This window comes from Melospiza melodia, chromosome 24, assembly GCF_035770615.1.
Source record: "Melospiza melodia melodia isolate bMelMel2 chromosome 24, bMelMel2.pri, whole genome shotgun sequence".
NCBI classification, from domain to species: domain Eukaryota; kingdom Metazoa; phylum Chordata; class Aves; order Passeriformes; family Passerellidae; genus Melospiza; species Melospiza melodia.
The window spans coordinates 4,143,175-4,155,438 of record NC_086217.1 but is presented as its reverse complement, the minus strand read 5'-3'; the positions used below and the strand labels follow the sequence as shown (position 1 = coordinate 4,155,438).

At 49.5% G+C, this 12,264-nt stretch overlaps 1 protein-coding gene across 1 annotated transcript in view; it reads left to right on the top strand.

Annotated features, from left to right (window-relative positions):
* The window catches only part of MXRA7 (matrix remodeling associated 7), a 32,107-nt gene extending 21,907 nt beyond the window's left edge, over positions 1-10,200 (top strand). The window contains exon 5 of the mRNA XM_063176024.1: positions 9,150-10,200. Within this exon, the coding sequence (XP_063032094.1) occupies positions 9,150-9,264 (115 nt within the window). The 3' untranslated portion in view covers positions 9,265-10,200. The remainder of the gene's footprint in view (positions 1-9,149) is intronic.
* The last annotated feature ends 2,064 nt before the right edge of the window (positions 10,201-12,264 follow it).

Sequence of the window (12,264 nt, the reverse complement as noted above, 5' to 3'; positions counted from 1 at the left end):
TGAAAAAACACTGAGTGATGGAGGAAAGCACGGCCCAGCCTGTCCCTGGCTTTTCCCACTGCTGTGGTGTTGGCTGGGGAGGTCAGGAGTGTGGCAAGGGAATGGGCACACAGGTGATGGATGAGCTGGTCAGGAGCCCAAGCCACCTCCCTGGCTGTGCTCTGGCCTTTTCAGCTGTTGCTGCTCTGGCTGGGCAATGTGAGAAGCTTCTGCCTCAAACCAGCTGTGGGCAAGGTGTGCTGGAGGTGATGCAGCCCTGATCCCGCTGGCTCCTCACCAGCCCCTGTCCCAAAGCCACTGAGACCTGTGCTCCCTGCTCACACTGGTCCTGGCAGCCTCGAGGCACAGCAGGTATTTCCCAAAGCCCAGAGCACCTTTAACTTCTCTGTCCCAGAGGAGGAATTTCAGATCTGTGTTGATGAAGCTCCTTTTGGTACCTCTCACTCAATCCCTTCTCTCTTTTCTAAGCACTGTCTCTCCTTGTTCTGCATTTCAGTCCTCTCTGTGTTTTGCTGATTGGCTGAAGCAACTGGCTCACATTTTTGGGAGCACCAGGAAAATTTAATTCAGTGTGTCATTCCTCATATTCTTCCTGCAATACCTCAAGACTGGGTTAAAGAGATGGTGTCTGCCCCCACGGTGAAGAACTGGGGACAGTGGTGATGGGACCATCCCCAGCAGTGAGATGGGAGGGAATCTCTCTCCTTGGGGAGATCTCAACCACCCATTGCAGGTCTGCCCAGCACTAAGGGCTTTTATTCCCTGCTCTTCATCCTCAAGGGTCAATCCTGGTCTGGAGTGAGAAGAGTCTGGAGCCAGGTTGCTGTTCACCTTCCTTGCCAGGATTTCAGAGCAGAGCACTGATGGTTCTGACAAGGTCCTGAGCCAGGGAAAGGAGCTGGGAATGCTCTGTGCTTCTGAAAATAATCTTTTTGAGTGAAACTATTCCTTAAAAGGGCACAAGCAATTACCAGACATGGTTACAGAGGCCTCTCCTTAGAGTGAGTCAGGACTCCTTTGGAAAGCTGAAGTCTGTGAATGGGCTACAGATCTCCTGACCTGCTGTGGATTTTTGCACACAGGAGAGACAGATGCACATGGCAATGCCACCAGTAACCCCTGTTTTTCAGAGCTGAGGTGTTGTCTTCTCTGAGCAGCAGGAAGCCTTGTGTCAGTGCTGTGGGTGAGCTGGAGTGAAGGGAATGCTCCTGAGGCCACCAGCACATGCAGTTTCCATGCTTCTTTGAGACCTGCAGTCCCTGAGCTGCCCTCCTATTCCAGGACCTGCTTTTGTCTGGGTTCCTTGTCTCCAGCTTTTCCATGCACAGAACCATGTCCAGCTAACAAATCATGTGATTCAGAGACTTGGCTGTTGGCTTGGGCAAGAGCAGAGATATCTGGATATTCTTTATCTGAAGAAAGGATACAGCTTCTGGCAAAAGATGACCCTAACCTGGTTTGATTGATGAGCTGCTGGGGGCGAGCATGCTGATCCAAGCAGAATGGAAAGGAGGGAAGAGCCAAGGATAAGCAGTGGCTCAAATCTCTGGGCCTCCATCCCAAGCTAATCAACATTTCCAGTTTCCATGGCTGAGATGGCAGAGCTTCTCAGCCTGGGGGTTTTATGGCCCCAGTGTCCCAGAGAGGGACTACCTCATGCTCTTTATTCTAATTCTCCTCACAGCTTGCTCCAGGACCAGGAAGGGGTATCCCTGTTGTGCAGATGGGAATTTCTGGCTCTGATGTTCATCCTCCATTAGGGCCATGCTGGTTTTGAGATCTTCTCACCCCAGCTGTCAGCCTGGCCCTGTGGAGATAAGTATCCCTGTGAGGGGCTCATCCACCCTCTCTGATGTCCCCCATCCCTCCCTGCTCCACCTGTGGCACTCTGGAGGGGACCTCCCCTCCTGGGCCCCCGTGGCAACGAGCTTATGTCCTGCCACGTGAAATCTGATTATGCTTGCGTGACTTGAGCGGGATGATCCGTCCTCAGCGCCGCGGATCCCGCAGAGCGATTATCCACCCTGGAAAATTTCCTTTCTTTGTCCTGGTGGGATGGCCACTGAGCCTTGGCAACGGTGCTCCAGTACCCCAAGTGCCATGGGATGATCTCCCATTGGGGCTCCAGTACCCCCAGTGCCAGGGGATGATCTCCCATTGGAGCTCCAGTACCCCAAGTGCCATGGGATGATCTCCCATTGGAGCTCCAGTACCCCCAGTGCCAGGGGATGATCTCCCTACCAGGATCCAGTTATCCCAGTGCCAGGGTATGATCTCCCACCCAGACTCCAGTACCCCCAGTGCCACAGGATGATCTCCCATTGGGGCTCCAGTACCCCCAGTACCACAGGATGATCTATCCAGGCTCCAGTACCCCCAGTGCCACGGGATGATCTCCTATCCAGGCTCCAGTACCCCCAGTGCCATGGGATGATCTCCTATTGGGGCTCCAGTACCCCCAGTGCCAGGGGATGATCTCCCATTTGGAATTCAGTACCCCCAGTGCCATGGGATGATCTCCCATCTGGGCTCCAGTAACCCCAATGCCATGGGATGATCTCCCATCTGGAATTCAGTACCCCCATTGGGGTTCCAGCTAACCCCAGTGCCACAGGATAATCTCCTGTCCAGGCTCCCGTACCCCCAGTGCCATGGGATCATCTCCCAACCAGGCTCCGGTACCCCCAGTGCCACGGGATGATCTCCCATTGGGGCTCCAGCCAACCCCAGTGCCACAGGATGATCTATCCAGGCTCCAGTACCCCCAGTGCCAGGGGATGATCTCCCATTTGGAATTCAGTACCCACATTGGGGCTCCAGCTAACCCCAGTGCCACAGGATGATCTATCCAGGCTCCAGTACCCCCAGTGCCACGGGATGATCTCCTATCCAGGCTCCAGTACCCCCAGTGCCAGGGGATGATCTCCCATTTGGAATTCAGTACCCCCAGTGCCACGGGATGATCTCCCATCCGGGTTCCAGTAACCCCAATGCCATGGGATGATCTCCCATCTGGAATTCAGTACCCCCATTGGGGTTCCAGCTAACCCCAGTGCCACAGGATAATCTCCTGTCCAGGCTCCTGTACCCCCAGTGCCACAGGATGATCTATCCAGGCTCCAGTACCCCCAGTGCCACAGGATGATCTCCCATTGGGGCTCCAGTACCCCCAGTGCCACAGGATGATCTATCCAGGCTCCAGTACCCCCAGTGCCACAGGATGATCTCCCATTGGGGCTCCAGTACCCCCAGTGCCACAGGATGATCTCCCATTGGGGCTCCAGTACCCCCAGTGTCACAGGATGATCTCCCATTGGGGCTCCAGTACCCCCAGTGTCACAGGATGATCTCCCATTGGGGCTCCAGTACCCCCAGTGCCATGGGATGATCTCCTATCCAGGCTCCAGTACCCCCAGTGCCAGGGGATGATCTCCCATTGGGGCTCCAGTACCCCCAGTGCCACAGGATGATCTCCCACCCAGGATCCAGGTCACTGGCCATGTCACAAGGCTGCTGGACAAAGCAAGGTTTTGCAGAAGAGCGAGGAAGAAATGAGGTTTTTCCTCACCCTCACACCGGGGCTGGCAGGAGTAGGGGACTTCCAAACGTGGCTCAGTTGTTATGGACCATGAACCTGATTGAATCAAGGAGGAATGAGGCTGGGGTGTGTCTGAATGTGCTTGTAGGGTAGGTGATGTGTGTTGTAGCTTCCCTCTACCCCAGTGCAGGTCTCTGTGTCCATGGGCAGCTGTCCAGCCTTGGGCCAGCTGTTTCCTGATGTGGGTGGTTCACCCATGAGAGTAAGGCCAGAGTGTCTGGAAGATTCCAGCTGAGAACAAGGGATCACATTTTTTTAGACCCTGGCTCTGCTTCGTGGAGGGAGTGCCTGGATGTCCCCACACATTAAACACATCTCACCCTCCTTCCCTGGCACACTGGGGGAGTTTCCCATCAAAAGGAAATTACCTGCAGGGAGTCTGGGGATTTTACCTCCTTCCTTTGAACAGACTCATCTGTAGAAAGATTGAGAAAGGTTGAGCAGTTCAGGCACACCACCCTGTGAAATCAGCACTTGTTCCTGGCTCACCTGGCTACAGATGGGAGAGGAATCTGGGCTGGTCAAGGGTGCCAGCAGCCCAGGAGGCTCTGCACGGGCCAGTGAGGCAATAACCCCTGGAGTTAATTAGTTTGGCTTCTCCAGTTGTTATTAGTAGCTCAGAAGGGTTGTAACTTAGCTCGGTGCCAGACAAGAGGATTTGCACTTCCGATTGGGTTACGACTATCCTGCTGCAGTTGATGAAGCAAAGTCCTTCTTAGAGGCATGAGGTTTGCAAACAGCAGCTTGTCCTGCCCTGAGGGGGAAGCTGCCTTGCCTTCCCCCCAGCACACACACCGAGGGCTCTCCTTGCTCGTTTGTGTGAATAATAATGAACCAGCCTGAGGAGTGAAATGACTGAAATGATTTCTCTCCCTGTTTCTCTTTGCAGACCTGAAGACTATATGAAGTTGTCCCTAGCCTCCTCCTAAAGGCATCCCTTGGCATCATTAAAGGCTTGAGAGAAATACCAAAACCAACCAAACACACCCATAAGAGAAACCCATAAACCCTCAAAACTTGGGATCCCCTCTTGGTCTGAAGTTGAGTTCTTCAAAAACTCCTGTCAAGTTTGAGGATATCCTATTGTGTGGCTCCACGGGCTGGGGCTGGGCCCAAGCAGTGACCTGAGTTGTGTTTGGGGGACTGGGAAGAACCTTCCTCCCTCTCCCCCAAGCAAAACCCAAAGTGAACACTAAATATGCAACAAGTCTATTAGCTGTGTTGGCTTCATATATTGGGCCATGAAATTCATGTTGTTCCTTTCCTGGGGTGGGCAAACCATAGCTCTGCTCTCAGACCAGCTGGGACCTTGCACCAGAATCTCAAATTGTTTTGTCCTGGGGTCAAACTCCTCTTTGTTGCTGGGGGCTGGTAACTGCCTGTGATTTCCAGTGTTGTACAAAGCTGCTTTACTCTTTGAGGGCTGGAGAGACAAATGGGGTCCGTGTGAGGGATGGCAGACGATGGCTGGGCTGGCTCAAATCTTGCTTCTGTAGTTATTTTAGCAGAGAGCTGATTCTGTAGGTACACAGGATACTCAAGAAGTGATGAAGTTTGATCGTTTAGCTGTTCTGCTTGTGGTGGAGAGGCCGCACTTTGGCTGCTGTTATTATCTGCATCCTCATTTTCCCTGCTCCAGCTCCCAAGAGGAGAGACCCAAGGAGGAGGCAGCCATGGCATCAGGGGCTCCCTCTGGCTCAGGAGGGGACAGTGGAGGTCCTGGGAGAGGCCCACTCCCCTTCCTCTGCCTGCTGGCTGTTCCAGTGCCCTCTTCTCTTGCTGGTCCATGGGAGCCAGAGCTCAGCCCTGCCCCTCAGCTCTGTCACACAGAGCAGATGAATTTGGCTGGGCACATATTTGGTTTTAAATCAAACCCAGCTGGTTTTTGAGAGAGGGAAGAGGGTCCAAGTCCTTTAGTGATGTTGTAGAAACACCAGGCCTGGGTGGGGATGTGTCCTCCAAAGCTTCTCTGTCACTGCCTCTTGGCTAACACTGCAAACATATCAGGAACCCAACAGGCTGCTTTTTCTTTTTTTTTTTTTTTTTTTCCTTTTTAATTCCTATGCAGACAATACTTGAAACCTTGTACACAGTTGTCCTTTCCAGCGCCTGGGGTTGGCAAACTCTTCCCAAACGGGCTCGTTTAAAGAACTGCAGGAGGCTTCAGCTTTAGAAGAGGCTGGGCTGCCCCTCCCAGCCGACAACTGCAAGCGTGTTCAGTGGTTTGCATATGAATTAAGGCACATCTGGACCCTCTGCTTCAACATCCCGCTGGTGCAGCCGCTGTCTCTCCTGGGTACTGGCTGGCTGACTGTGTCCCAAGCACCCAACTATGCAAAGAATGCCTTATATCCGTTGTGTTTAAGTTACATGGCAATATGTACGTCCAGCAAAGTCGGTAGTTAAGTCCAGATTTTTGCTAGTGGCAGCAAGTCAAACTCTTTCTTCAACTCAAATGGCTGTCTGGGTATTTTTTACTTTTGTTTGGTTTTGTTTGTTTTGTATCTGATGGTGGCTCTTATACAAAGGACTGTAATTCTAGTGGCTTGAATCTGTAAAAATTGCCTTTGTTTGGTCCAATAAACCTTTGAATAGTTTATTTGGTTTGTGCTTGTTCTCCCTACCTCCAGCAGCTTGTAACTTCTTCCTCAAGAGATTTGTGTTAGAAATCTGGATTTTAGGTTAGAAGTACATTCTGCCCTACTATGACTTTTATCCCATAAATGACTACATTCCCATAAATGATCAGAGGGAAAACCGGGGATATTCCCCTTTTTCTGCTGAAGCAACGCAGTGTTGCATTCCTGCTCTTGTTTGGCTGCAGAGCCATTAACAACATTCCCAATGTAGAGCTCTGCCCAGGATTTCAGCTGCTGTGGACACGGGTGCTTTGCAGTTCCTAAACCCCAGATCTCTGACATACCTATGGCTCACTGCCCCAAACCTCCAGCTAACTGTAAAAGCCTTGGACTGAAATGTCTAAAAAGAGCCTAAGGGAACTAAGTATGCAAATGTAATTGCCTATGAAGAAGAATTAGGCTGCTTCAAAAATCCTTAATTAATCTATTTTGTTAGCAATAAGTAAAATCCTGTTTGACCTCCTGAATCCAAGTGGTTTTGAGGACAGCATTTATGAGAAGAGAGAATGATTTTATTTGTGAATGGGGTATTATGTTTGATCTGAACTCATCCAAAAAAATACCCAAAAGCAAACCAAGCTGGATCACTACAAGGTTGTTTTGCAAGGTCACCTCTGATAGGAGAAGCTCCTCTTCAAAGACAGTTTCATGTTTGTGGTGCCTTACTCCTCCTTCCCAGGCTCTTTTCTCTCTTTATCTTTGTTTTGCTGTCCCTTTGTAGTAGATTGTGTAGTGCAGAAAAGTAACAGTAGTAACAGCTCTTTTCTATTTTCCAAATGCACAGTCATGATATTTAAAGTTGAGGGGAGAGCCAAAATGCATTGATGTTGTGCTTCAAAAAAAGAGAGTGAATATTGTCTGTGATCCTGATTTTGGAGACAAGGAAATGGGGCTTTGGAGAGGTTTCAGCAGTGCTGATGTCTGTGAAACAAGGAGTGAGGGATGCAGCCCTGTGTGAGCACTCCCAGCTGGGATGCACTGCAGACACAGGAGGCCAAGCTGTGTATTGAATTTCTCCACACCAGACTGGCAACGTGCCCTGTGGTGCCCAGTGGTGATCTAAAATAAAATATTGATTACTCATGACCCTGCTTCCCTTCCTCTCATCTGGAAAGGGCAGCTGGATGCTCTTCCTGTGAGCACAAAACATTACAGAAGAGGCAAACAAATCCAGGCTTCCATAAACAAAAGATCCCACATCATTATCAGGATTTGTTTGGCCATGGGATCATTGCATTTTAATTTTAATGGAAAAGAACTGGCAAACGAGCTTGCTTCAGCCAGGATCTGCTCTTTTCCTGCCCTGTTTGCTTCAGGAGTGCTGAGAGGACAGGCTGCTGTTCCTGCTGCTGCTGGGGCTTAGCCCAGGAGAGGGGAAATGCAGAGCAGGAGCTCAGGAGCACGGGAAGAAGGTTCCTCTGCTTATTCCTGTCTTCCTCTGATCTTATTCCTGCGGGTGTGTTGATGCTGTCCTTTCAAGCAAAGATTGTGCCCTGGTTTTGCCTGTCAATAGATATTACTGCCCCTCCTGTTACTGGAACAGATGATGGCTTGTCCACTCAGGCTTTGCAGGAAGACTACCCCAGGTTATGCAGTGGCGTGCATTTAAATGGATTAATTAAATGGTTTAAAGTCCTGTGTGGGAAGCTGGCTGTGGCAGCAAAGAGGACTCTTGACAGGAGGGTGACTACGTGGGAGTAAAAGGCAGATTCTGTGTTTTCAGTCCAAGCAGGAGGAGCTGGGACTGTGGCAGGTCTGTGCTCTGAGCTCTCAGTGAGTTGTGGCCTCACGCTCATGCAGGGACAAAATGAGCCTTGAAGTAACAGAACTTCATCTGCCTTGTCACAGCCCTAAAGCACCACATCCCCAGTAGTTCTTTCTATCAGCCACAGGAGATCGGGAATGAGATGTGCTGGGCAATGGAGCAGCCTGAACCCCAGCAGGTAGGGGTCTGGCAGTGGGAACATTCCATCCCTCAGCCAGCCCTGCCTGGGGCCATGTGCACATTCATCTTGCCCCAAAAGGGAATTTTGTGCAGTTACATCAGTTCATGAGCCACCTGCCAAGAGTGCTGCCCACCCCCTGTACCCCCCAGGGATGAGCAGTATAAATCCTACAAATAAAGCCCTGTCACAGATACCAGTCTTCATGGGATGTACAATGGTTAACTGGTTCAGGGTGGGGAAAAATCAAGAGATCTTCTGTCAGGGGAGAAGGGGGTTAATCATCTACTATGGGACTGCCTGGGGATTAAAAATCTGAGCTAGGTGTTCCACTGGTCAGCCTCTGCCTACACAGGGACCATCTCACTGCTGGAATGGCAACCTGGGTCCATCTCACCATTGGACGTTGGCCAACAAACTCGAATCAAAGCAAATTCCTATCCCTGATCTTATCTTCCAGTGGCTGATTAAAATCATGTCCACACTGGCACGCAGTCTGCTGTCTAGTTTTAAGTTAGGCTATGCATCTAAAATCTAATGGCTATTCCTGAATTATTCTGTATCTACATCCTCTCATTACAGAAGGAAAGCACACTGGGCTGTTGAATCTTAAACCAGGTTTTTTTTTATGGAGTCTGCTAAACTGGGACATGTTGGTCTTACAAAATTCCACATGTCAAGTTATCCTGAAAGTTTGAGCATAGATAAGCCCTAAGGAGCTCCAAAGCCAGTGTTAAAGCAGGCTGGTTTATCTCCACGTTTAGGGAGCTGCAGAGAGACATGCAGGGTGATGAGATAGATGGGAAGGGGGAGGAAGGAGAACCAGAGGCTATCTCTGCCTTATCTCACACAGATTTCCTGCAGCCAGTGAGGGTTGCACAGTGACCTGCCTTTGGCTCCGTGTTTCATTTCACAGTGATGTCCTTGCTCCTGGACTGGCTATTCCTACTTCTCCTTTCTTCTCAACAGGGTTCAGAGAGAGCAGCTGGCTGCCATCTTCAGACTGATGAAGGAAAAAAGTGACACCTTTGGAGAGATGTCAGAAGGGGACATGAAGGAGCAGCTCAGACTGTACGATATCTAACCCTGCAGCCAGGGGAGGTTGTGCCCAAAAGCCATCTTGGCCCTTGTTCTGCAGGACACTGGAGGCTGTAGTGCTTTAAAAATGTCTCAGTAGTTATTTTGCAGTTCCAGATTGTTTTGCAAACACATATAGGCCTGTGATATGTATTTCAAAAGACTTGTAATTCCTCAGTCTTTTAATAATTTTTCTTTGCAGAGCTATCATCTCATACAGTGATTTTTTACCTCTTTCTGGCTGGGTCATATGTCTCAGTCCTACAAAGCAGTTAAACTCACAACTTCTTTTCTGGCCATGCTTTATGCAAATGAACTTTCAAGCCTAATCTTTCTCAGTTTGATATCTGAAGAAAACCAAAGATGATAGGTGTAAAATGGATTAAAATAATAGAATAACTCAGGTTGAAGGGTCCTGTAGTCCAACCTCCTGCTAAAAGTCGTGAGACCAAGGTGGTTTACTTAGGGCTTTATCCTGTTGGGTCTTGAAAAGCTCCAAAGATGGAGACTGCCTCCCTGTCTTGGCAGGGAGGCTTCCAGCCCTACAGTTAGAAAACAAACATCAAAAGCAAGGCATCAGTGCTCTGATCAGGGCGTGCTGCCCCTCGTCTCCCTGGAAGGAACACTTCATCCTCCCTCAGGCTGGCTTTGAAACCAACCCAAGCTGGTTCTGGCTGACCTCACTGAGATCATCCTCACGCCTGAGGAAGCAGCTCCAACCTGGAAACACAAACATCTCCTGACACTGTGCAAGGAGCACAGAAAGGCTGCTGGGTTTATCACAAGGATGGTTGTGCCCACCTCAGATCCTGCTCTTCTCATACATAATTATGTGGGAAACTACAATCTTAGGAAATCTCTGTGATTTTATCAAGATTTTGAATAGTCTTGAGAAGCCCTTGGTGGTTTGAATAGAGTAAATCAATGAGCATTCCTAATTATAGCTAAATGTCTTCTGGTGTGCTTATCTCTCCTATGAAATCCTGTTAAATACTTCCTTATCAGGAAGGATTTTCTTGGTTTTAGTAACTGCTCACAAAGGGAGGCAACATTTTTCTGCCCCAGTTTTCAGGAATGATCACTTAAAAAATTAGTTTTGCTTTATTTTGTGTAATCCTCTTCAGCCCAAGAAACCTAATATCTCTGGTCGCTGTCTCCCAGTACAGTGTGTTCTAGAACATCAGACACTTAGACTTTTAAGAATCATTTTATCTTCTAATTGTTTTCACTTAGGCCAAGGCATATTTATAATGAGAAAGCTGGTTTTACTACCAATCATGACTTAATTTAAATGTGATGTCTGAAAATTACCTCTTATTCAACATGAACGAATTAAGTGGGAAAAGTAGTTCCATGTTGTGAAATATCACTCTAGCTTGCTGTGTCCCTGTGACACAGTTTCCTTTGTCAAGCCGGGAGAAATGTAGAAAAATTATATGGGGCTTGTCCCTAGTTCAAAAAAATCAGGATCTTCCAAAACTCTTCATGAAAGCAAGCCAAAGAGAGACAAAAGTAGTTGATTTTTAGTCTTTGTCTTGCAGACTTCACAGTTTATTTCCAAAATATTTTTATATTTCCTATGTTATGGTTGGTTCTTCTCTGAATAGGAACAATTCTGGGGCAAAAAAAAAAAAAAAATCCTCAAACCCTTCAGCTTCAGAGAATGGCAGCAATGATAACACTGTGCAAGGGACAGCAGCTGGGATTAACCCTGTCCTGTCCACACCAGCTCCCACCACCATCACCAAAATGTTCAGATGCTGCTGCTAACAGGACAGTGATGAAAAAACTGTTATTTACCAGGCTCAGATTTAAGAAAGAAATGAAGATAAATAGAAAAAGATAAATAAAAAGCCTCTCTTTGCCCAAGACATGAAAGGAAGGGATGTCAAGATGTGAAACCCACGGGTTTTGAGCAGTGCATTCCTCCATGTGCATTGGCAAGGCTGAAATGAGGAGCATCCTGCTGGACACATCCATGGAGGTGGTGGGGAGGGACCATGGGGTATGTCCTGATTTGGTTGGGCAGCTTCTGAAGTGCTTCTCCCACTGGACTCATCAATATTTATGCAGGAAATGTCATTAGTGGCTATGGTGGGGTTTTCCTTCATACAGGAAATGTCACCATCTGCAGCAGCATCTCCCCTTCTGAGATCATCCTCTAAATAACTGCAGAATCACAGAACCCATTGTACACTCGTTTCTGTTGAAGTGACCTTAGAGGGCACCTAATTCCACCCCAAAAGGGGATGGTGGCACTGGGGGATCCTTGTCAGGGGCAAAGGCACTGGGGGTCCCCAGGACAGGATCATGGCAGCACTGGGGATTCCTCATAAGGGGATGGTGGTACTGGGGGTCCCCATGACACGATGATGGCAGCACTGGGGGTCCCCATGAGGGGACAGTGACACTGGAGGTCCCTCATGAGGGGATGGTGGTAGTGGGGGTCCCCATGACACAATAATGGCAGCACTGGAGGTCCCTCATGAGGGAATGGCAGTACTGAGGGGGTCCCTATGACAGGGTAATGGCAGTGAGGGGTCCCCCTGAGGGGACAGGGACACTGGGGGTGCCCATGAGCTGATAATGGTAGTGAGGGGTCCCTCATGAGGGGACAGCAACACTGGGGGTCCCTCATGAGGGGATGGCAGTACTGGGGGCAGTCGCTATGACAGGATAATGGCAGTGAGGGGTCCTCATGAGGGGACAGTGACACTGGGGGTCCCCATGACAGGATAATGGTAGTGAGGGGTCCTCATGGGGGAATGGCGGTACTGGGGGTTCCCCATGACAGGATAATGGTGGTGAGGGGTTCCCCTGAGAAGTCCCCATGAGAGGGCAGTGACACTGAGGGTCCCCATGACAGGATAATGGCGGTGAGGATCCCCCTGAGGGGTTCTCATAAGGGGACAGTGACACTGAGGGTCCCCATGACAGGATAATGGCGGTGAGGGGTCCCTCATGAGGGGACAGTGACACTGGGGGTCCCCATGACAGGATGATGGCG